The sequence below is a fragment of the Hibiscus syriacus genome, unplaced genomic scaffold, assembly GCF_006381635.1.
Source record: "Hibiscus syriacus cultivar Baekdansim isolate YM2019G1 unplaced genomic scaffold, ASM638163v2 tig00111008_pilon, whole genome shotgun sequence".
NCBI lineage: Eukaryota > Viridiplantae > Streptophyta > Magnoliopsida > Malvales > Malvaceae > Hibiscus > Hibiscus syriacus.
The window spans coordinates 1,404,813-1,431,953 of NW_024062951.1; the positions used below are offsets into that span (position 1 = coordinate 1,404,813).

A 27,141-nucleotide genomic window follows, 5' to 3' on the forward strand; every position below is an offset into this window, starting at 1 on the left:
GTTGAAAGAGCTTATGTGGCATTTTTTAATTTTTTCAATAATGTTGTGGTATTACCTTATGATGACACATTAATATTACCGTTAAATTTTTAACGGATGGGTACCAAAATGAAACCTAAGCTAAACGGTAAGTATAATTTTAAAATAAAATAAATTTTAGGTATCAAAACAAAACAAATGTAATAGTTTAAGTACTAAATGTATAATTATTCTATAGAAAAATAAACCCTAGATGGGATAGGTGGACAGAGAGCTAAGAAAATAGGCCCAATAGGTAAAAAACAAACCCACGGGATTAAGCTAGACCGGGAGGCAAATAAAAACTTGGTAACCGGCCCACATGATCTACAAATACAAAGTTGTCTGATAAATTGGTTCACCTTACCACCTCTACTTGGTTAACTACTATATGTATATATATAGAAGGACGGACACAAAATCTTATATAAAGATAGTGAATTTTTAAAATTTTAAGAGAGTATGAATTTATAAAATTTTAGAAGATAAAAACAAATTATTAATAGAAAATATAAAAAGAATCTTAAATATATGATAATTTGAAATTTTCAGAATGAGTTACCGTCCCATTGATCAATATCTATTTATATGTTTTTTGTGTAAAAAAAACACGAGGAAGAAAATATAGGGTTATCCCCGCTCCTTTTCTAGACGTTCCGTTATCAAAATAATGTGATAGCATCACGGATTGGATTTGATATGTGAATAACACTTTGTTTGAATAGTTGTAATTGGCAATGGTCACATGTCCCATGAGGAAAAGCTGATATATTTCACTTTCAGCTCTCTATCCATTGAATTTAGTCTTATTTGCTTTCTCTTCTTTAAACCAACACCCATCATCTTCTCAACAAAACCACCACATGATTCTTGGGTTTTACTATACAACCAATTACAGCCAAATGAGAGCATGCATGCGATGTATATTTTCTTTTCTTATATATATACTTGAAAGATCGTACCTCATATGGTACAAGTATTCAATGGAAGGTAATGAATAGTCTTCTTCTTCCCTTCTCCAAACTCCAAACCCCTCCCTACAATCTTCTAACTTATTTGACCATTGTTTAACTTACTCCATTGAATTACAAATAGAGCGATATAGACTATTAAGTATTTTATTAACATTAGTTCTCCATTCGATTTATGAACAACTTGTATATTTCCCTTGATGAACTAAATAAATATATATATATTTAGGGTAAAATACACAAATGATATCTGACTATAGGGCAGGGGCGGATGCACTTGGTCCCCTAGGGAGCCAAGTGCATACTCATTATTTTGGATAAGTTCTTAAATATAATTCAATATATTAAGGGAAGGAGAAAAAATAAAAAAAAAATTGCATACCCATTTTATTAAAAAAAATTATTAAAATTTTTAGACCCCATTTTTAAATTTATGGATTCACCACTATTATAGAGTTTTGCTTTATTGAGTCACCTGACTATTAAAATTTATAAAATTGTCCCCCAGCTATAGGACGTTGCTTTGTTGAGTCATTCGACTATCAAAAGTTACAAAATAGTCATTCGATTATTCATATGCTCCAAATTGTCATATTTTGTTAAAAAAAATTGACGATCTTCTGAGTTGAACGTTAACATGTTGACTAGAATATGATAAAATCTGATCTCAGAACTGTTTGAGTTGTATAGTCGTTTGATATTTTGGGATCAGATTTTATCATATCTTAGCCAACAGGTTAACGTTTAGTATAGAGACTCGTTAATTTTTTAACGGAAAAAGACGAGTTTAGAATATATGAATAGTTGAGTGACTATTTTGAAACTTTTAATAATTAGGGGACTCAACAAAGTAATGCCTTATATTTGGGGGACTATTTGTGTACTTTACTCATATATTTAATTTAAAAAGAATCTATCAAGTGATCTCAGAAATAGAAAGAAGTGTTGCTCTTCTTAGAAGTCTTAGGTTTGAACACTTGCTTCTGTAAGGTGTGTGCCTTGTCAATGATTAAAAAAATTCTGAACAGATACTATCTTATAATCACTTTTGAATTATTAAAAAAGAAATTAAAAATGTCAAAAACTTATTTTAAATAAAAAAATTAGCTCTTGTTTAGTTCATTTTCGTTTTTATTTTATTAGAAAGCTGAAAACAATGAAAAAATATGTTAAGTTATAAATTTTAAAATTAATTTTTAGACAATGAAAATATATAAAAAATATATAATATAATAAAAATTTATTCCGTCCTTTTTACAAAGCAAACAGAATATTTCCTTTAACCTAATGAATTGACTTGGTAAAAAACCGTAAGTTAAGATTTATATTCCACGGGCTATAATTTGCAAAATGTCTACCAATGTGTCAAAACCTTAAAATAATTTTTGGATATAGAATAGGATATAAATGCGAGATTTTATGTTAGGGATGAACTTTTAAAATTTTAAATAAAAAATAAAATTGATTATTAATAAAAAAATATAAAAAATATATGATAATTTAATTTTTGTATGAGAGACGACAACTCTCGTCCACTCCTTTCGATCTATTCCTGTTCACAAAGTTAAAATGGTCAAACATATTTTATCATATATAAATAGATGGATGCATCAAGGGAAATCAATTTTTCTTCATAACAGAACATCATAGGTATCATCAGAATCAAGTTAAATACCCAAACTAGTCTTGATTATATTTTTAGGAGGAAATTCCACTCTTTCTTCTCAAGGATTACTCTGTCAATTTACAAGCATAAATGGATAAGCTTTGTCAAAAACAATGAAACATTAAAACCAAGATGAAAATAATATAGCTGAAATTATTCATCATCCAAAGGAAACTAAGATACACAAACCAATCCCTAACTGTCAAACCCCACTAATACTCAAATAAAAAAAAAACAAATCCAACCTCTTCAAAGTCTAGACTAACCGTACTTTCAAACAGAATCTTACCTGTCATCTTCTCAAAGTATGTAATCAATCATGTCCATGAAGAGAACCCATTGCAATGACCCCAAGCTTCTGCAGGTTCAACTTCACAACTGTATCCACAAACATTTTCGTATCTTCCCCAGAGTTTCCTTCTGGTATATCCACTATATAAGACTCCAAAACAATGGTGTACACTTTACCTTCCTTGTCAAACTCATTCACCGATGTCACCGACCTGTAGTTCCTCAGCCTGTGCTCGCCTCCCACGACCCTAAAGCTCAAGATATGCTTTTCATCGTCCAGAATCTCGAGCCTTTCCGTGCTAGTCGACGCGGGAAGGCCCGAGACGATTGTGACTTCTCTAATGCTACCGACGCCGCCGTCGCCGCTCATGTTGCAGCTCTTGATGAAGTGCTTGTATTTGTGGGGCTTTTCGAAGCTTCGGATGAATGGCCACACGGTTTGGACCGGGGCGTCGATTCGTTGCGTTATTAGCGACGTGCATGTGTTGGGCATCGGCTCGAATTTATGGTATGCTTGAATCAGAGGCTTCAGCTCCGAATACTCTTCTTTGGTTAGGCCCTGAGGTGCAGTTTCAGTTGAGTCCATAGCTAATGAACAAAAGTTGAGTTCGTACAACTAAAAGGGAAAAGAACCAAATGACAAAACCTGTAGGATGGGTTTATATACACACACACGCACATATGTATGGCATAAATTACGATTTTGATCCTTCTCTTATGATCAAATATATAATTTAATCCGATATTTTAAAATTTTTAATGAGAACAAGTTTGTCTCATCGCTTGCATCATACACGTCCATTTACATGTGCGGCCTATGACATGTCACACGTCCAACCCGTCTATGTATTACTTTTGTGCCTTAACAATATTTCCGTTCAAAGAGAAAACAAATTTTCTGTTTGATTTTCGGAAAAGTGACATATAAAGTTACAAAAGAGGATTTTGACATATCTTTAATAGTTTTTCATGATAAATTTTGATAAAAAAATACCTAGTAAATCCCTTCAAATTTTAAATTTGAAAAATTAATTATTATTATAAAATATTTTAGGAGTTTCATTTTAGAAAGTAGCACATGATCTGTTCATCTTCCAGGGTGGACCTGGTCGATTGTTAGTAGTTTATTCCTTTTGACTTGGACAGAGAGCAACAGTCGATGAGGGGATGGTCGTAGGTCAACGTTTTTCTGTAGAGTAGATAAAAACACGAAAGAGAATGTAGGAGTGAAAGAGGAGATAGAGAGACATTCCCTCTCTCAATCGCTTAAAAGTATTTATGGTGACTTTAGTGGATAGTGTTGGACAAAAAAACATTATGACTACTCATAATTATTTTTTTAAAAATCAAATTAGGGATTATATCGTAAATTTGATCATGATAAAACCAAATTTTGACCATTATCTATTAGATATGCATTGTTTTATTATACATATATGCCATTTGGGGGACATTGAACTTTTGAACTAAGCGAGTAGTTTGAGTTTTGGGCGTTCTTACCGAAATATCACTCGTACTACCAATAATGACCTATCAGGCACCTTCACCTCTAATATTATTGATCTAGCACCCTTTCTGACGTGGTGGTAATAAAGCGCGGATCGCCATCCGCGCCTTTGAGGGGTTCTATATGAGCTGGCGTCACATAAGGAAAGGCACGAATCGTCATCCGCCCCTTCGCGGGGTTTCTGACACGTACGGAAGGCGCAGAGCATGATTTGTGCCTTCCATTATGTACGTTGAATTATTAATATTCCATAATTACCTGAGCCTAAAAGCTAAGGTTTTAAACCCTCACTCTCCTCTATAAATAAGAACACTTCTGAATGCAAAAATCACCAAACCAAAACTACTTGTTTATTCTCGCTTTTATCAATTCCTTCTATCAAGCTAAGTAGATTTTGTTATTATTTTTATCAGGTAAAATTATTTTTTATTATATTATATTATAATTATTTTATATTTAATTATTTGAACAAATTTTATTGTACTAATTATTTTGTATAATTTTTTGCGGTTGTAAAATTGGAAAGCGGGATAATAATGGGATGACAATTCGCGCGTTTCCTTACGTGGCGCCAACTCGGACAGAACTCCTCGAAGGCACGAATGACGATCCAGGCTTTATTACTATCGTGTCAGAAAGGGTGCTAGATCGGTAATAATAGGGATGAGAGTGCCTAATAGGTAATTATTGGTGGTACAAGTAATATTTTGGTAAAAACGCCTTAGTTTTGTCCTTTCCTTTAAAAAAATGTGCCTACTTCTAGATTATACAAGTTGGAGAGTACGATAGCTATATTGGGTAAGGACTTTGTCTTTAGCTTAGTTGAGATTCTATTAATTGTGATTGGGTTACCCTTTTGGGAAGATGACAAAAATGGCTTAGTCAATACCTCAACAATATCATATGATTTTGATTAGTTTGTTAGTGTTTAATACACTAATTATATGCCCATAGCGTGCTAGTTAAAAGCTCCACTATCACCTTAAGAATAAATATTAATCATTATGCTTTTAGAAAGTTATTACAACAACGTTTAATATATAAACAATGTACGTAATGTAAAGTTATATATGGTGGATGGGTAGTCAATTTTTAATTAGTTTAAGCACATTGTTGTCATAATTACAATTTATTGGTAAAGATCTAATCTCCATTCGACAGCTCGAAGGTTTCGGTAATGAATATGTTTGTTTGAAATCATGGCAAAGAACCTTTTGTATCTACCAACCTCCATAACTCAATTTGTGTAATAATGCAATCCTATATCCTAAACCTTTTTAAAGTGACGTCTTGTCTTAAAGTATTACTCCCGTTAATTGGCCTTTCAAAATATCTAAAAATTTATCGGGTGATTCATTGATTAAAGGGAGTGTTATTTTTTTCGATGTCTTGGATTCGAGTAGATATATGTATGTTGTCAATGACAAAGAATAATCTTAAACTTATAATATCTTGTAATTATCACAGACTATTCGAAAAATATATAGATAAAACTAATAATAGTAAATGATACTCCCTCCATTCTACTCAAATTGTTTCTTATTAACTTTTTTTACCATTCTTTTAAAACTTTGACCAATTATTATTTAAAATTTACTATTAATTAAAATATGAAAATAAATATTTTAAAAATCTTCAATCAGTAGTTTTGAAATATCTATTTTATAAAATTTATTTTTTAAATATTTAAAAAAGTTAATAAGAGACAACTTTAATTGGACAAAGAGAATACTAGTTAATGTGGTTGTGTTTGAAAATATTTAAGTTGATTAGCATTACATGAATCATTAGAAGAACTAAAACGTAAATAAGGATATAATAGAGTTCGTTTATACAATTCAAATCATTTAACGATTCCACCTTTTCATGGTCTTGCTCAATGAAAAGTCAACTGTAAGATTCTCGATACAAAATCTATCTAACTACACACGTACGTTAGTTGTAAAAGATCTTCATATAGTATTATCTTAAATATTCGCTTCATCCAATAATCTCGATTACTTAACATTTGTCATAAACGCAATTTTGTCCTTGTTTATCAAATAATTAAATTTTACAAATCAAATCTTTCCCTATAAAATCACAGTTCAAATTAACTAAAATAATTTCAGAAAACTAAAATCTAAACTTCTCAGATCAGTATTTGACTTAAGGAACACTGCCTACATCGCCGATAACAGAAATCTTGTTTCCACCAAGTCATGAAGCAAGAAGAACGTAGAAGCCTAAAGAAAACACAAAAAACAAGGTAAGAGTGTTGTTGAAGCACATATATCTATGGCTATTTATATATAATATATTGAAGTTGTAATTACCAGTTATATGTAGGAGGTAGGGAGTTGTCGTCCACTGTTTTAAAGGCAAGGAGATTCTTGGGTATCATGTGACAAACTTTCATATCCTGTGATCTTTAACTTCACTTTGCACTCTGCACAATCCCCCGACCCTTTCAGCAACAGGCCCAACCACATTATCACCTGAGTTATTTACGGGGAGGATTGGATCCAGGGCAGACACATAATTTTATGTTAGAATTAATAAATTTATAGAATTAACAAGTTTATAAAATTTTAGGTGAGATAAATTGTAAAATTTTTAGGAGAGTAAAAACAAATTATCAATATAAAATATAAAAAAGAAAATCTAAAATATATGAGATTTTGAAATTTTTAGAGGCGGCTGCATCCACCACCCCTTGGATTCATCCCTGACCGCACCAAAACTTGAATCAAATTAATAGCTTCAACACTTGAATAACTATAATTTTGGATTTGCCAACATTAAAGGTGAACATTTGATCGAGATGAATTAAAAAAATTGAGTTATTTAAATCGACGAATCGTATTTTATGACTCAAATTTTATTTGAATTTTTTTCGAGTTGTTCGAGTTTTTATACAAATTTAATTGCATTTGTTTATAATATTATAATATAGATTTGTTTCAATTTAACAACTTTTTCTAACCATATAAGATATACATATATATTTGTTCATGTTCTATTAAATCAAATACAATCTAAAATTATAAAATATGTTTATAATGTTATTTTTCAAAGAAGGCGATGAGAGTATAAAAGAGTCAAAGAATTAATGAGAAAAACAATTTGCAAAAAAATACAGTCAAAAGTTCAAATCAAATAAATGCAAAGTTAAGGGACTAAACTAAAAGAAATAAATTCATAGTTAAAAATAGATATTAAATTTACATAGGTATTCTATTGTGATAAAGGAGCATGTAGTTCAAATTTAGTCAAAAAATAAACTTAAATTGAAAATTTAAAAAAACTTAAAAATAAAAATTATTTTATAATAGTTTAGGAGGACTTTGTTCAAATTTAGTAAAAATTGACTTAAAATGAATAAGAAAAATGAAAGAATCATGTAAATTTGAGGGAATAAATTGAGAAAAATAGAAAATTTGCTATCAAAAAGGAGGAATTGAAAACACATAGAAATATTACAATAATTTAGGAGTATGTGACTCAAATTTCGTAAAAAATAAACTTAACATAAAAGAAGAATTGAATGAATGAGAAATCATGCAAAATTTAAAGGATTGAAATAAAAAAATTGTTAACAAAATGATGAAATGAAGATACATGTATTCTACACTAGTTTAGAAACATATGATTCAAATTTGGTAAAAATGAACTAAAATGAAAGGAAAATTGAAGGAATTAAAAAAAAATCAGAGATAAAATCATAAAATTATTAAAATACTCAGATAATTTTTTAATCTTTTGGTTGACTCAAATTTTAAATTTCAATTCGACTCGAACTCAAAAACCGATTTGATAATTTAAGTTAACTTTAACAACTTAAACCTAAAAAAAATAATTTTTCGAGTTCAGTCAGATTTTACTCGCCTCTTATTTGCACAAGAGAAACAAATTGTAGTTCTGATCTCAATTTTGTTGTGAACTTACAAATAGATGTTTTCATTTTTGCTTTGCTTCAACTTTAGCTTTCCAATAGGGTTTTGAGACAGTAAGTTCCCAACACAAACCAACTCATAAGGAGTAGAGAGAATGACAACAGTCCAACCAATACTAACCCTAGGCAGAGCACCACCGTGGAAGGCAGGAACGATCTTATTATCGACATGTTGTCAACCCAATGTCCCTTAAAAAGAATTAGAGCAGCCACAGTTAGCATGTTCCAGTCCATCGATCCATTGTAGCAGAGTCGGTTGAGACAATTGGCGACGAACTAGTGAGAGTTGCACATGAAGAGGTTGTAGCTGCTCAAAGTGACGCACGCTTGACCGCAATGCATCGTCCCATGTGACGGCCGTCCCGTGCTCGGAATGCCGGTAACCTTGCTTGCATGTATGCGCGGACATGCTCAGAGGAAAGCAACACTGATTCAACGATACAAGAAGTGAAATTATTAACTCACGTAACAGTATAGGAGGGTAAAGAGAAATGCCACATTGCTTCCAAGGTAAGGGTTATAACTACAAGTGTCTGCACGAAATTATACCTTTTTCTCTATCTCGAACATATCGAGCTGTTGCAACGAAAGCAAATTCATCGACATTCAAGAAATTCGATCCCGAAAAGTCGAGAATCACTCCGTCCTCCCGGTAAATGCCAAGATGTCCAATGAAGGGTGCCAACCATGAGACAACAGGTAGTGGAGTCCAAACAAGACAGCAAGGAAACTTTCCATTTTTCGAATTAACTTCATCTAGTGGCCATTGTTCGTGCTGAATTTTAGATCATAAGTTCAACATCATAAGCTTGTTCTAAATCCATTTTAGGAAGTCTTCCAACGCGACCGACCGATGTTGCAGTTCTTGGTGATGAACTATCACCATTTCAAACAGCACACTCTGAAGAAAATAGCAACAATCTACTCACAGATGATAGTATCATTCTACAAAAAGAAAGAATGTTTCCTTAGATAATAGCAATAATCAAACCTGTGGCAGACAGATAACATATCCGACACGGAAAAACAAGTGCCAAATACATATCGAATCTTCGTGTAAATTTAAAGACCAACAATATAGCCTAAATGAAGAATCATTCAATTCCTAAATTCTGAAACCCTTTCTTTAAAATGATCTCCAGGGTTCTGGGAAAGTATCAAAGAGAAAAAAGGGTGAAATTTTACAGGTAACGTATCAATATCTGTAATTATTAATGTAATCTACTTAGTAGCATGCATACAATTTCCAGTGTATCAGATCCTGTTTCTTCAGTCAAAAGAATCAAATTAAAATGCTCCACTTTTGTTACTGGGAAATCAGAAAAAAAAATAGATCTTTATCACTATCATTTTCTCTACCTGACAGCCATGAAATCAAACAACTCAAGAACACTAATCAAATTTCAATGCTCACATGTTCTGATTAACTTGTTCAGGCAAAACATGGAAAACCCAGAAAATGCATCATAATACATTAAAACAAAACAAGATCTTTAACTCCATGTAATGCAATGTTCAATCAAGAAAAAAAACTGTAAAATTTGGAGCAATAATGAACGCTGTTAGTTTCACTAACCTGCAGGCTATTGCCTGGAAAGCACCAAAAAGAAGAAGAGCAAAGCAAAGATTTTAAGAGAAAGGAGGGTATTGGTTTAAGCTTTTGTATTGGTTTTGATTGTTGTTAGTGGCGTTGTTCAGTTGGAACTTGGAAGAAGCAAGCAAAGGAGGGATTTATATAATGTGACAAAAGAGATTAAATAAACAAAATTATTACTGAAATACATTAGATTGAATTGGAATTGGATGAAGGTGCCTGCACCATTTCCGGATTTTTAATACCATGGGCAGGTGGGACCCCTCACCATCCCTTCACTTTTTAAATTTTAAAGTTGTTTATGAGGAAATTCTAAAATACACCTAAACATAATATAAATTGACTGCAACATAAAATTTTATTAATAACGTAATTTTTTAGATTAAATATGTTACGAAAAAAAATATTATATTTTTCATTACATTTCTAATTGTAAGCCTTAAACTTCTTATAATATATAGGTTCAACATGATAATATTTTAAGTTAAAATTACTTTAAACTAGTTTTAAATTAACTTCCGCATAGCAGAAATACAGTTGTTTATTTGTTTTTTTTTCTTTACAATTGTTTATGTGATTTTATTAAACAAGATAAAATATATTTTTATGTTAATCTCTATTTCTCCCTTCTTCCTCACCCCATACTTAGAGTGGATGAACAAAATAGATACCGAAGAGCAATTTGATATCCTTTTTCCTGTTTTTTCTAAAAGAAATGATTGGATTTTGTTTGATCTTTCAAGGAATTCTGTAGGCTGCAATGTTTCAAGGAATTTATAGTCTTGAAGTTATGAGAAAGAGAATAGTTAATGAATCCTTTAATACGAAAATTCCTTCATTTATATTCATCGTTGAATCCTTAATTCAAAAACCATACTACCTCAATTTTATTTTTTAACAACCCATATTTTTCATTGTTGCAAGTGATTTATGTATTCGACATGTGTCACGTTTATATTTTTTTTTTAAATTATTATTATTATTCAAAACAAAAAAACCCTAAATTTTTTTCAAAATATCAAAAAAAGCCAAACCCTTTCAATCTTTAATTCCAAATCAACATTACCATTACAGGCCATCGTCGTCGTCGCCAGATGGCCACCTACATGTCGTCATTTACCTAATGTTCAACCATCATCCTAAATTTCTAAATTCTTGAAATCTCTAATAACATAAACCCTAATCTCTAATTATTGACGACTATAATACTTTGTAATACCCAATTGTCACCAGTGTAAAATCTCTGTTTATATCGTCGGTCATAATACTTTGTAATATCCCAATTATTGACGGTCGTAATGTGTTATAATACCCTAGTTAACTGTAAATGCATCCGAATGTGTTTTAGTTTAAACTAGATTAGGGTATTGGCAGTGTAATGACTGTTTTAGTTAATCCTTATTGGTGTTAGTGTACTTCCGGCGTGAATCCACAATCTTAAAGAGTGACTATAAGAATTTGGGAATTAGGGTATTTGATATTTTAAATATTTATCGATGTAAGAGTTTAGGATGACATCAAAAACGATGATTGACCGGTTGGATGATAGTTTGACGACGACAGCAATGATGGTCGCCAATAGTGATAAGGAGATTGAAATTATATTCTCTAGAGATTTTAGGTTTTTTTGTAATTTAAAAATATATGTTTTTAACTAACTAATTTTATTTTTTTAAAATATTTTTTTAAATATTTTGAACTGATTATTACAAAACTTTCGTACGAGAAAACTCTCATAGTTTAATTTATTATTTTCACAAAGTTAAATTTTGAACTTTGAACATTAATACAAATCTAATATTTTCTAAAATTTTTACTGCAATCTAATAATAAAAATGTATAAATATTTTTTTCCTGCAATTTAATAATAAAAAAGAATAAATATTTATTAATTGGTGAGGAATGTGGATTGAGTAACTTTTTTTTTCTTTCTCTCATTCAATATTTATTAAATACTGGTGATGTCATTGATTATGTTTGGAATTCCAACATTTTACTTGGATTTGAGTTGGCATAACATAAACTAAAAATCCCAGTAGAAAGGGATTGATATATAATTCATGCAAAATATTACAACCACCATTTTAATTAGTTGATTTTCCTAAAGCCAAAAGAAAATGTCACTGCTTTTTTTCTTCTAAAACGACCCTACCTAAGGACACTATCCCTACGGCTAACTCCATCGATGATCATCACCATCAGTTCTTTCTCATGTTCAGTCCTCCAGTTCCAGTGGACCCCACCCTAGTACTCCTGCCATCCATTGATCGTTTTCATCATTGCCCCCTGCTATGTTATTATCGTCAAACCCCATCTCTATCCCCTGTACCCATGAGTCATTTTCCGGCGAGCTGTTCTCCCTCTCCAGTAACTTCCCGGCCGGGTCCACGAACGCAACTCCAGCCATCAAGGTGGAGGATGAGTCGGACATTGAAGCACCGCAGCTCTCGTTCTTGACGTCGCAGGCGGAGAAGAAGGGAAGGGCAGACAAATGAAGCGGCGATGACGGTGAAGGCTGTGTTACCATTGGTGGTGGTTGTGAAGTGGTGGTATAAGAAGGGCTTGTTATCTCTTTGTAAAGCTCTTGCATTATCTCCTCTAGTTTCTCTTCTTCGACCAAACCCTCATTAGAGAACTCGCTTTCGCTGTCGGATTCCGTCAACAGGACGTGCAACTTCTCGACAGCCTCGCCTGAAAGTCCACTCTCCGGTGTTCCTAGCTTTAACATTACTTTTTCTTTGACTGTTCTAGTTGAAGAGAGTGCATTATAAAGAGGGGGAGGGTGACACGTTGGGAAAAGGGTGTGGGGAAACCACGTAGGACGGTAGGTGTAAGAGAAATGATGTGACGAGTGAAGGCAAACGATAATTCAGAATAAACAAAAGATTTGTCAAGAAAGAGAAAATTTTAAAATATACGATTAAAAAAATAAAAATAAGTTGTAATTGAAAATTTTATTAAGAGAATAATTTTTTAGGTTAAATATGTTATAACCAAAATTTTTATAAATTTATATAATTTTTAAGTTAAATATTATAATATTTAAGTTGAAAGCGTTTTAAATTATCTTAAATTAAACTGCACACGATAAAACTACCAAAAACAATCAATTTATTAGAAGATTTATTTGAAAAAAATAAATGATTACTACTCTCCTTATACAGTGATATATTTATAAATATTTTTTACGGTGAACACATATATATTGAAAATAATTTTTTTCGTATGAGATAGACACAAATAAAATTTTAAGATGAACATCTTCAATAAAATAAATAATTAACATAAAAAAAGTTTAAATTTCAAGATAGACATCTTTCTATCCTAAAATATACATAGATTAGCCACTGTCCTCATGCAACTCATAAATGTTTGATACATATACACTCGTGAATGTACAATATATATTACAAATAATTTAAATTTATTGAATAGTTTCAGTGATAATAAAAGAAAAGTATTATTCTTCATAGAGATTTCGAGTTTGGACAATTATGTCTGTAAAATATATGTTCATTATTAATAAATTAAAATAATATTTAATCAAATATAATCTTATAAACCGATTGAGAAATTGCATTTACATGGCAAAATAATTGGAAATGGCCACATGATATTTGTGTTACAATGAAACCCTATTATGATCCACCGAATCCTACAGACTTTTAATTTCATATTGGGTATCTAATATCTCCAAATAGCTAAGTTCAGAGCTTTTAGTATAATTAAGTTGCAGGGATTGGTGAAGCTAGCTCCTTAATTAAGTTTGCTAGCTGGATTGCAGATACCATACACAGACAGAGATTACACGAAATTAGAAAGTGGTCCCAAACCCAATGTATGTACTTTTGCTTGTGTGGTTGAATTCCTCACCATTTCCATGATAATTGAAGAGTTTTAGGAAGCTACCCATTGTTAGAGCATTACCATAATTGGCCAGATAGTTAAATAAAAGCTATGCTTCTTTCTTTTTCCATTTCTTGAATTATAACGGGCTATCTTTTTCTTACGAGTACTTTAATATGAGTAAGATAGTAGTACCGGACGTAAAATATTGTGTTGGGTGAATTTCTAAAATTTTAGGAGGATATGAACTTATAAAATTTTAAGGGACGAAAATAGATTTTTAATATAAAATATTTAGAAAAAATATAAAATATATGGTGATTTTAAATCAACTGCCCACATCCACCCTTCTCTCGGTCCATCCGTATATGAGACATCCTTGTATGAGAGTATGATCTTTCAATAACCTTCCATATATATAATTAAAATATAAACATATTAATCGCTAATATATATCCATATCACGCACAAATTACAGTAGGGATATGATGGAGAAAGTTAGACAAAAGCTTTTTGCTTGCTTTAATTTCGAGCTCCAAAACTCAATTTGTGTCTTTCTTGGAAGTGATCCCCTTGGTTTATTTACTTGATCCCAACTCAAAGTCTACCTAGGATTCTCGAATTCTAATCTAACTATATCTTTATTTACTTGATGACGTAGGTCTTCTTGCTCGTGATCCCCTTGGTTGGCAGCAAGTGCCACTCGATTTGTGGCCTTGATGCATCACTTGATACTCCACGGGCACCTATGATTGCCTTGGCTTTGGACCTTGACTCACGACTCGTGATATTGGGACTTGCAAATAACTCTTTGAATTATTTATCGGTTATATGTGCGTATGATTTATTTAAATGAATTATGATGTTTTCTAATTAAGTTTATATATACGCGAATTCTTAAGTTTAAACTAATCCAATAAAATTACTTTGTATAAATATTAATGATATGAATGCATGCTAATGAAAGCATGTTTAATATACTTACATGTATGAGATAAAATATATATGGCATGTGTAGTGATGATTGATATATATATATAAAATTAAAAGCATGCTAACTTTGCTCATTTGACTATATAAATATGTTTAATTTGTTTTTGTATCTGTTTGTTACATGTATATATTATGTATAATATATGATAGGTTGATAAAATTGTTATATGATGTTTGAGATAAATGATATGTTTCAAACACTATTGATATGAAGGTATACTCCTTATCCCACCTCTCTACCCTTTTCAACTTAACCCTTTATTCCAAAAACCCAAACTCGTACCTCTCATTCTCTTACGACCCTTTCGTCGTTTCATGCGTGTCGTGCAGTAGCGATGTGTTTTTAGGCCATGGAGCATTGCCGGCTTCCGTTAGTGACAACAAAAACTAGATCACTTTCTAGGGAGTTATGGTGACGAAGTACAGTGATCTGGATGTCAAATGGTGAACAGCTTAAGACCGGATCTGAAGAAGAAAAATGGGCTGTCCTTGAAAATTGAGATGGATACCATAGTGATGGTGAAGATGGGTGGATTGAAGAACAAAAAGGTTGGAATTAGGGTTACTTGCGATGGATTACAGGGTCTAACCCCTAAGGTAAGTCGCCGTCCTTGGCTAACGTTTCTAGTGCTAAGTGTATTTATCTAAGGATCAAGATCTGGAATGGACCTTTTGAGAACACAATCCAGATTTTTTTTTACTTGAAGAATCCCAATTGTTTTATCTTAAATTCCAAAAGAAAAACTCATGAAACAAGTCGAGAATACCTTGAAAAGATGTTGACTTTTTATTTTTGTTTCATTATCATCAATTATTTGCAATTAAATTGCCGTGTATTAAGCTAAAGCAAGCTCTACCTCTAAAAAACTTAAATGATTACTGTTACTACTTACCTATATGATCTTTCATGGAGGCGAACCTCTCCTATTACGATCCTCCATAATAAAGAACACACCTCTCGTGCGGATTGTTGGGAACACGAATGCAAGACTATACGAATTCCGGGACTTGTGTAGTGCACCCCTCAAACAATCACACATGAACAAACACATGTCGATCACCTGCTATCTCTGCGAACATACCCCTATAACATCACCGTCCATCACATGTCGACACCCGAGACTTTCTAGTCTGGCCCTCAAACCCTAGGACATCCATTCAGAATCAGATATATGACAACTCCTAATTGATACATATCCATAGCATTACAAATATCCTCTCCATGAATGGAAGAAGACAAACCTCATCTTCCACGACAAACCACCAATTGTCTTAATGTGTTTAGTATCCTCTCCGAAATCATCCTTCTCACACTTTAAACACCATCTACTATTGTTTATCACTTCACTTGTCAATTGTTACTTTTTGATCTTGTATGAGAAGAGGAAGACAGAAAGTGTGAAGGTAACTGATAACTGATAAAAAAAGTCCCTTTTTAGTACAATAATTGCTTGGAATTGCGTGTGGGTATGTTAAAGAATGTGCCACTAGAATCAATGGTATTTTTTCTTCACTTTTTTATGAGCTTCAATTCAGAAAGAAAATAAAGTTCAAATGTACACATCATTGATTCCCATGTGCTTTTTCTTCAGTATGAAAACAAATGGTGCTCAAACTGGAATTGCAGGCCACCATAGAACCAATCTATCCATGGTGAACATGATATATCAAGTGTCCCATCAGTTTGCTTCTCGAACCAATTGTTTCCACTCGGTGGTCCAGCGTAAACGCTCGACGAAAAATGGTTTAAATAGAGCTGAACATGTTGGATTCCAAGTTACAGCAAAACCGGCAACCACAAACATTACTCTTTCATACCAATTAGGCAAGCGACAAGCAATGGATACCAAGTCCAGAAAACAAGTAGCCCCAAAATCTCCTGACCCTTATTTGGGACTTTCCTCTTAGAGAACAACAATAAGAAACATGGTGTAATATCCCAAATTTTGGACTGGTGATTGAAAAGTAAATTTTGAAAGTTTTGGGGACTAAATGTACATTTATAAAAACTCATGGACTAAAAATGTAAACTTTCAAAAGTTATATTTTGGTCTGTACATGAGTGGTTCAGACTAAGAATGGAATTATAATGGGTTTAGGATTTTTGATTTGGAGTTGGTATAAAAGTTTATTAAGCAATAAAAATCAGAAAAATATTCAGATAACCAGATTGAATCGGAAGTCTTCAAAATTTTGAAGGAAGGTAGTTTGGGGCTAGAAATATTATATTGATATTTTTAATTAGTGGAATTTGATGTGAATTAGTGGAATTTGGAGGAATTTTCATGTTAAAGTGGAATAGTGAAATTTAGTGACTAAATCAAAATTTTGGAAAATTGGAAGGGCGAAGATGAAATTGTAATATTATACTTTTATATTTATTTAAGGATATTAAAATGGAGATAAAAGGATGACATGGTGGTAAAAATTAAGATTCTTTAAGGGTAATTTTGACTTTTGGGCTAAAATGAATTTTAATTCATTTTAAATTGGGTTTTTAAGGAGATATTTTGTAAGAATTTTCTTGAATTCTCAGTTCATATTCTTCAACCTGCCGTGACTCCATAGCCAAGGTGAGCAAGGTTTCTTTTTCATTTCTGGTTTATTTTAGTGAGAATTTGGACTAAACTGTGAAATAAGAAAATGTTCTACACTTAATTCTCTACAAATTGGTATAGATATTTCATTGTTTCATGCTTAAATCGTGAAGTGGGTATTTATAGTGGTTGAAGAGAAAGTTATATTCACTTGAAATAAGATTAAAATTTGATTTTAGGAGTGTTATGGAAGCATAATCAAGCATGAATATTGATTGGAATCAAGTAGAAGTTCATGAATAAGGTTTGATCACTAAGTTTTTTCATGAATAAATGTTGAGTTTGAAGTGTATTTGATATGAAAATAAATTGGAATGGTTGAAATTGATGTGTAGTTGTTGAAATTGAGCTTGAAACAAATTTAGGGACTATTTAGTAAAGATTCAAAGTATTCGTCCTATAAGGAAAATTGTTGGAAAAATTTTCAAAAATTTATTAAGGGCTTATAATGATTATGGAAGTGATCTTATGTGCTTGAAATCATGTTTTGGATTAAATTGAAGCTTGTATAAATTAGAGGATCATTTTGTAAATTATGGAATTATAAGGATCCATGAGGAAAATGACAAAGTTACGGTCCCATACTGAAATTTATTATTAGTGTGATGAAACATTGAATTTAGGATTGATTTAGAATGGTTGGACTTGATTAGAAATGAATGTTGGATGATGATTCAAGCTTGAAAACAAATTGGAGACCATTAGGGGACTACTTTGTAATTTTCAGCCATAAGGAGGGATAATTGGAAAATTTTAATCGAAATGTCCTAGGGATTAGATTGGATTTAAGGATGATTTTCATGCCTTGGAATTGAGTTTTGGATCATTTTGGAACCATGATAAGTTAGGAGACCATTTTCATAATTTTGGAATAATGGAAGGATCAAGTTGTAAGCATTTGAAAATTTCAAACACTATGCTGGAAATTAGTAATATTAGTAATGGAATGTGGATTTTGGATTGAAATGAAAAGTTGTGTATTTTAGGGGGTTTATTAGGGAGTTTCGAAAAGTTAGTGGTGAAAATTGCAAGATTACAATACTAATGTATTAATTGAAAAGTGTTGGATATAGTAGGAAATTAATGAATGATATGGATTAAAGTGAATTATTAAAGGATTTTGAAAGATAATTTAATAGGGTTAAGGTCGATTTTGGTTTAGTAAGAAATTAGTATTTAACGTACATGAATAGTATTTTTAGAATTTTGATTTGAATTAAAATTTATTATATTAGTACGAGTACTAATATATGTTTGAAATTATATATGTTGGGAAATCGATTGACATGTAGATTGTGACCGAAAGTAAGCTTAAAGTGAATTAAAAAAAAAGATAAAACCTTACAGTGAAATGATCGTAGTATTAAAGCTAATAAGACAACATGTGAGTGCAACTAACTTTTTATATAAAACGATATGAGGACGACTTGCGATGAGTCAACCTCAATCGATATGAAAAGAAAATGTTTTCAAATCGTATTTTAAAGATACTCATTTTATTATTTATTTTATAACATGTGAATATTTTGGGTATAAACTGCCCAACACTGATTTTTATGAGATTTTTACTTATATTTGATTATATGGATGTTTTATATGGTGAACAATATATGATTTTAAATTACGCTCATTGTATGAGACTAAGAGTTAGTGGTACAAATTCATATATGATTTTAAATTATATGGAGTTATTACTGATTATTTTTTACTAATTAATGATATTGACACTATATGTGCACCATAGGTTCACGATGTTGTGACATTGTGAAATCCATATCTGATTATTGGTACAGTGATGTTGTGTTTTACAGTACATGTACATTACTGTTACTGGCACTGGAAGTACAAACTGTTACTAATAAAAAAAACTGCAAAAAAAAAGTGCATACTTATTTACTGACTCACGTACCATATATTCTCATGATGATACAATGAGAAATAATACGAATTGAAATAGAGTAGTACATAAATGGATTTTACACAGTATTGTTGACTGTCATACTGTTTAAGTAAAACGCATACCAGCATCATTTCGGGGAAATCAAATCCGACACCAGATTCAATAAGGATGTCATGTTTTGTTGTATTTGTAGTTAGTGACATGCATATTAATGATGTTTCAATTGCTTTAATATTTATATTAGTTATATAATGATTTATAGCATAATATCTAAAATTGTTTTAAAATAGGTAATATTAAGTACTATAAATAAAATAAATGAATATTATAATATTAAATTATGTTTTTAAATATTACATTACATTTTATGTGATTATTACTTTTAAAAATAAATAAATGCATTTTAAGATTTTAAAAAAACCAAAATTTTAATATTTTCAAAAAAAATATTTTATACGATTGGTGTGACATCTATAATTCGTATGCGATGACGTACATGAGTTAAGAGTGTCACATATTGTGCAAATAGATTAATCATAGCAAATCACATTACAGGATAAAATGTCATTTGTCCAATGCTGGTAACTAACCAAGAACCTTGTACAAGAATCAAAGTTCATCTTCCTTCCATAGGAAGCAGATGTGATTGAATTAAAGAACTCCGAAGATAACATTAAAATAATAGGTCATCAAGAAATTTTATTTCATGATACTTCTTATCTAATATAAATATTTACTTATTAAATAAACTTAATAATCAATTAATTTTTAATCACCAAAATTCAATTTAATTACCATTAAAATTACATTTAATTATCAACTAATATTTAAGTCAATGCATAAGAAATGTGATATATGTAATTTAACCATTTTTAAAATATTAATAAAAATGATATCTTAAATATATATTTTTAAGACGAGATAATTATATGAATTAATTGTTTATATTCAGAACCAAAAAGGATACATTTTCTTTTAATAATTATATTGATTTATGGTCTAACATAACTTAATGGTGAGGCATAGAAATCATAAAACAGTATTTATACATTAGTAATTCTACATTAATTGACTGCTAATATAACTCTATTACTTAGCCGCCTTCCTCTTTTCCTTTTTTTTCCCCCTTCCGTTTTCTTAAAATACTTTCGTGCCTTCTTCCTTTTTTTCTCTTAATTTTTGTTGAATCAATAGTGACATTAATCTTGATATTGGTTATAGACTGTTGGCGATTGTTATTATTTTAAAAAAAAAGTACATAGATTGTATTAGCCATAAAAGATCTTATTTAGAACAACATCCGAAATACATTCAGGACAATCATAACTAAAATATAACGGTGAACTACTAGTGACATTACCTGATGAAAAAAAGTGAACCTAGAAAATCTAGAGAGTATTCAAAGCGGACAAATGAAAAATCAATCTCCCTTTAATCGCAATCTCATCCTATCATCACAAGAAGAATTGAGAGAGGACAAAGGACTGGTCTTCAAATAGAAGTCGTGGCCCATATAAATAAAACACGACCAAGAGATGGCATCCCGAGAAGAGTGAGATCAGAAATAGAGTATACAGTGAAATATCTAATACACGCAGTAGACTTTTGGCGAACGAAGAAATTAGTAGTTTTCCAGAAAAACACTAATTGGCACATTATATCTGAAAGTTATAATAATATCATATACAAGCAAGCGAAGAAACCAGACATAAAAGAAAACAACCAAGGATTCTCGTAGAAACAGAGACCAAGAAGAAGACCAGTGAAAAAAACATGCACTTGTGATTATTAATTCTTTTGTTTTTTTATACGACACGTGTTTTCTATATTCTTATGACACGATCATTATCCATTTTGGTACGTATTTCACATACCTTTGCAGTCATTTTGGTGCTCTCACGAAGACACTCACGACATTTGTTTTCTGATTGATTTGTCAATGGTCATATATAGTCATATTCACTATTTGGTAAAAAGATTGGTGATATAATCAGAATTGTGTAACGAAATAACCTGTCATATAATTTGGTTTGCTCATCACTCATTTATCACTTCGCAAAGCGTCTTGTTCGACATAAACATGGAGTTTTTATTAATTCTTTTGATGTTGGTTGTCGTTATCAAAGAAGGTTTCGATTTTTTGTATATTTGGATTTAATATTTTTATTTTTATGAGTTTGGTGACTATTGTTCTTGTATTTCTCTTCCTTCAATATATATATATATATATATATATATATATATATATATATATATATATATAACTCTATTACTTTTTTATACTTTTTATATGATACCTCCTTCATAAATTTTGAATAACCAGCCAATCATTCTAGAGCTGATTGGTCGATGATGCTTCCTGGGGTTGAAGTAACTGAGTTGAACGGATCAGTTGTTTGCCAATTTTCAATGTTCATTGTCTTGAATTGCACTTTAGAAGTTTACCCATTTCTGAACATGGCGAAACTTGGCCCGGGTTGATGATTTTGGTGGATCAGGTTCCATACAAATGTTGCAGGCAATCGATTTTAAGTACAATCGGTTGAACTGTTTAAGAGATGAGATGAATGAGCAATGTCAGGGATTGCCCTGGAATCAGATAAAAAGAATACTCAACAGGGTCTCATTCACATTAATAAAAATGAACAACAAGATGTTGGACTTCAAAGAAACATAAAATTGCGTGGGAGCATATAGCCGTCAAGGCATATGAACCGAGGGGTCTGAACCGACACTACTTTTCGAATCCCCATTGTAGAGTGCAGCTGACCTCTTGAACTGGAACTCGTCCATGGACTGCCTTTGGATCCTATGGAAGCCATGATTGCCACCTCTTTGTTTTGCCTTGGTAGACACGGTCATGCTCATGTAGTTTGGCCTACTGCCACTCTCCTCTGTTCCATCTGACGGCAAGATAGTGGTTCCGGAAACCGGTGTTGTCGAAGTGCATATTGAAGATGAAGCAGAACTTTCATCATAATGAAATTCGGAACATGGACTTGAAGACGATCGAGTGACCGACCTAATATGAGGAGGCTTTGCGGATATCCTAGTGGTGATATTGTTATTTCTGACATTCACTGAGCATGGTTCGGAAGATCTTGTATTCTTTCCTGAAAGGGACTCGGAACAAGTTTTCGATAGAGTTGATTCGGCAGGGTCAGAATGCGATGGTTCCATCAACCTAGTCTCCCAGGGCCTTGCTGCCATCCAACGTTCGAGCCAATTCCATCCCCAACTGTTCTTATCAAAGTCTTGGTTCTTTAGATATGGAATCGAACTATTAGTCCGGGAGCTCAAACTTGTTTTTGATCTCCATTGCTGTACATTCAAGGAACATCAATTATCTTTTTCCATGATTCAAACAAAGGTACAAATATTACACAAATTCCAGTACCTTCTGAGCAAGAGAATAAGCAAGAGTTCTTTCTCTCTTGAAGGCCCCTTTTTGCCTCATTTGTAGCTTTGTCTTAACATCCTCCACTGTCCCTTCGCTATCACACCAGCCATCCTGAATATAATAGTTTTAACAGCAAATAATGACATTTTGCAAATCAAATCGACATTGAATTAATGTTTCGGTTAATGGTACCTCAGCTTGTTTCAGGACATCGTCCTTGCTGCGGCGACCTTCTAGCATCTTCCGAACTGCCTGCCCCTCGATCGACATTCGCACACGACGAGCTCTAACACGAGCCTGAACACGGACAAGAGCTTGCATGCACCTAAGTGTCACCGCAGCCTGTTTCCTAACTTGTCTACCACGAACTAAGGCTTGAAGCCTCACGATTCCTTTTAAAGCCCTCAAAGCCCTCCTTGCCTACATGGCAAAAGAAGTAGGATGTTCCAGCAGAAACCAAATATTCCAGCAACAAGTACAACCATCATGCAGGACACAACACAAAACATAGAACAATGGAGTGAAACAACAATTTGGAGATCCAAGCAAGGTTCCAGAATAAAGTTTCTTTCACATTCCATCACATTCTCGGATACCAAACGCAGGAAGGAAAAAATTTACCAAGAAGCCACGAAAAGCAGTTTGGATGCGGATAGCAGCCCATTCTTGTCTTACAGCCCTGAAATTGTTAGGAGCTGCTCGAACTACAGTGGACATTGCAGCGAAGAAAGAATCAGCAGTCCTCAGTGAAGAATCAGAGCCTTCAGAATCTGATCTAAACTTTCCTTTGAAACCCTTCCATGAAGATCCCAAGTCCAGTGAAGAACTCCTCCATAACCTCCATTTCTTGCCCTTGCCATTCACCTTTTCCTACATAGCAGAAAGAAAACAGGTTTAGTGCTTAAACGTATACAACGAGTAGCCTTATACTGAAGCATCAAACCCAGAGCGCACTTGGTCTTCTTTTTCGGTCTTCTTGAGACCAATAAGAGATTTAACCCATTTCCCTGAAGCACCCATTGACAGTTCAAGCTATATGATCTCAACTAGCTCAAAAAGATGTCAACTTGGTGAAGAGAAAGGCAAGTTTTTTCCTTTTACTTAAAGTACCCAAAGGACCAAAAACGCAAACTTTGGGTGAAAATGAAGAACCTGAAAATGAAACCAGAAAGAAAGAGAGAAACGTGGGGGGGGGAGGTGGGGATTGTGGGTTTACAAGAGTCCAACCGCAGCCTTGTTTTGAAATTCAAAAAGAACCAACGGATGAATGAGGGTGGTTTTGATGTTTGATCCCGCCCAGAATGTTGCTCCTTTTTTGTACTTGTAGGAACTGTATTTGGGGTTCCCAGTCCCACGCAGTGTTTTGTCATGAAAAGGCACGTCCCCTTCGTTTTTCTAACATGGAAGGTTACAAAAAACCACAAGTTGTTTACTGCAACATAGGATCCCCTCTAGCCGGTGCAGTAAAGATCAGAGCTTTTGTTGTTACAGTGAAACAGTTGAAATCTGTGTGAACATTTCCAGTAATTGGCTTACGACACTTGTATTTGTATGGATAGTGTTACGTCTCTGTTCAATCTAGCCTGCTCTTAAACTGAATTTTCATTGTTTGCTAAATTATGATTTTGGTCCCTCTATTATGTTTCGTTTGAGGATTTAGTTCTTGTACTTTAATTTGAAATAATTTGATCATCTATTTTTAGGGTAACTATAGGGTATTGCTTTTGTGAGTCCATTAACTATTAAAAGTTATAAAATGATACCACAACTATAGGATATTGCTTTGTTGAGTCCTGCGACTATTAAAAGTTACAAAATAGTCACCAAACTATTCATATGTTCCAAACACGTCATTTTCCATTAAAAAATTAATTGTCGTCTATGCTAAACGTTAACCTATTGACTGAGATATGATAAATTCGATCCCAAAATCGTTTGATTTGCATAATCGTTTGAAATAAGATTTTATCATATCTTAGTCAGCATGTTAACGTTCAACTTAGACGTCATCAATTTCTTAATAGAAAATGACAAGTTTGGGATATATGAATAGTTGAGTGACCATTTTGTAACTTTTCATAGTTATGGGATTCAACAAAGCAACACCTTATAGTCGGAGGACCATTTATGTATTTTACCCCTATTTTATAATGTCATTTTCTTAGATAATTCTTTATAATATCATCGATAATCCAAATGGTGAAACACTATTAACTATTTCAATAAAACACTGAAATGTTTTTATTAGAAAAAACTCTTCTAACAAAAAAAATTCATGTTAATGTGTTGAATTGGAAATGATATAAAATGACTAATGACATTTTAAAGGTAGACGAACAAAATATCAAATTATAATATAAAGACTAAATATCAAATTTAAGAATAGGAGAAGGACCAAAATCATAATCTACCATTATTTTTAAAAAGGTTGAGAAAAACAAAACAAAATTAAATTCTAGGTTTAGTACTTGTATTATGCATAAGTTGTGGATTTAATATACGCATTTTAATTTGATGATGTTTAGTTGTACTTTCAAGATTTTAAAATTTTAGTCTTGATTTAAACAGGAGCTATAAATCTATTAAATTAAATTATATCATTAGTCTTTATATTATACCATATTTGTGATTTTAATTCTTGTTCTTCAGTTTGACAACTTTAAGTAATACAATTTAGTTATATTATCTTTGTATAACTTGAGTCAGGATTAAAATTTTGAATTTTAAAAAGTAGAAGAACTAAAATTGATCAAAGTGGAGTACATGGACTAAATCCATGGCTTATGAATAGCATGGGTACTAAACATAGAATTTGACAAAAAAAATTGAAAATGATTGGCTTAATGCTGGTAAGTATTCACGTTACTACAAATCGAACTTTATTTTTTATAAGCACCACAAATAGTTTTTGAATTTTGCAGGTAGGTTGAGAACTCAAATTTCAACCTCTGTATTTATATAATTTTCAAATTGAAAAGATAATCCTCTTGTTTCTTTTAGATTTAAAAATACACAAAAATTGATATATAGAATGCTACAAATCCTGGTCAATTAGTATAATAAACTCAGTTTTTAATTAATTATTTGCTTTAGCAATAGAAATGGACAAAAAAGCATGAGAAGAAGTCGATGGTTACTTGGTATCCTTTTTAGTACAGCTGAGAAGGGATTAATTAGGGTAATGTAATTGTTCTGTTCAGGCTGTTTTGTTTGATAAAGCTGCAACTCAGTGAAAATGAGCTCTTGAGTGAAGATGCCATGTAAAATGTGAGAGACAAAGACAAAGCAAACATTAAAACTTCAGTTTTGCTTCTTAAAGAATGGCTTTGGTTTGGTGGAGCGTTGGTAGGAACAAATTGATTTTGCTGGATGTTGATGGTTCATTTTTTTTAATGCTGGCATAGAATCGTAATCGGTGAAATAATAATTATTAATTGATAATTTTCTATGAAAAGTAGTTAATCATAGGGAAGAAGATAGAGAGTGCGTATATGTTGTTGAAGATTTGATCTCCTTCTTAGTCTTAACTGAAGATATTTATAATGACCCTTAACTTGTGTTGTCAGACATATAATAATTGTGACTATTTGTAAGTTAACGGATTAAATAAATATTATAATCAAATCTTGAATTTCGTTCTAATATGTCACGTAGATCTGTCAAAGGTCTTATCCATGCACTATGGTTATCTCATGGACTTGTGCCCGAAAGTGTAGACTTCGTAGAGGCTCTAATAAGAAAAGGGGTCTATCTCAGGGTCTTGGCTGACAGGGAACTGACAGTTTCCAGAGGCTATCTCTGGAGGTATAACAAATTGTCTCTCTTTTGATGAATGAGTGTCATAAAGTAGTTTGATTTGAGACTGACAACGGAAAGTATAATGACATTTTTTTTATTTTGTTGAATAACATAGGCATCTCAACACTCTCATTCTTAGAAGAGATGGATCGTTTCCATTTTTAGAAGAGTCTGATTTATAGGTGAGATTATTTCTGTGCTTGACAAAGACATCTCAATACTTTGACTCGAACGAAGGATAATAACCTCAAGTGTATCGACGGAGGATGCATCTACTTCTCAAAGTCGTATAATGGTAGTGGATAACTTTTTATTAATGGGGCAGATGCATCTCAATTCTCTTTTCAACATATTTTGGGAAAACTAGAGGTGTCTTAGAGCCGGTTAAGGGGTTAAGAACAACTTTTGCAGAAGGGAAAAATAATTAACTTCAGATGATATTTTTGGAGGCATAGGCGTGCTCGGAAGATAGAGAGATATTCACATATCGAGTTTCGACACTCCACTAGAATGGAGGCTTTCATGTTTTAGGATGTAGTGTGGGACATCTTAACACCTCTGGATCAATTAGAGGAGGCAATTCAGTTTGTGGTAGGATGTAATATATATATATATATATATAATTT

At 32.1% G+C, this 27,141-nt stretch overlaps 2 protein-coding genes and 1 pseudogene across 2 annotated transcripts; all 3 read right to left on the reverse strand.

Annotated features, from left to right (window-relative positions):
- Positions 1-2,873: 2,873 nt before the first annotated feature.
- Positions 2,874-3,568, reverse strand: LOC120149577 (abscisic acid receptor PYL2-like). Its single transcript, XM_039162312.1, has one exon. It carries the CDS (start codon positions 3,530-3,532, stop codon positions 2,969-2,971), a length of 564 nt encoding a protein of 187 aa, XP_039018243.1. The 5' UTR covers positions 3,533-3,568; the 3' UTR covers positions 2,874-2,968.
- Positions 3,569-8,418: 4,850 nt separating this feature from the next.
- Positions 8,419-10,209, reverse strand: LOC120149732 (annotated as a pseudogene).
- An 11,743-nt stretch (positions 10,210-21,952) lies between these two features.
- On the reverse strand, positions 21,953-24,056 carry LOC120149576 (protein IQ-DOMAIN 1-like). Its single transcript, XM_039162311.1, has 5 exons — positions 23,672-24,056; positions 23,339-23,587; positions 22,910-23,137; positions 22,715-22,828; positions 21,953-22,638 (listed from the first exon to the last, which is right to left on the reverse strand). Exons 1-5 carry the CDS (start codon positions 23,735-23,737, stop codon positions 22,018-22,020), a joined length of 1,278 nt encoding a protein of 425 aa, XP_039018242.1. The 5' UTR covers positions 23,738-24,056; the 3' UTR covers positions 21,953-22,017.
- Positions 24,057-27,141: the final 3,085 nt, after the last annotated feature.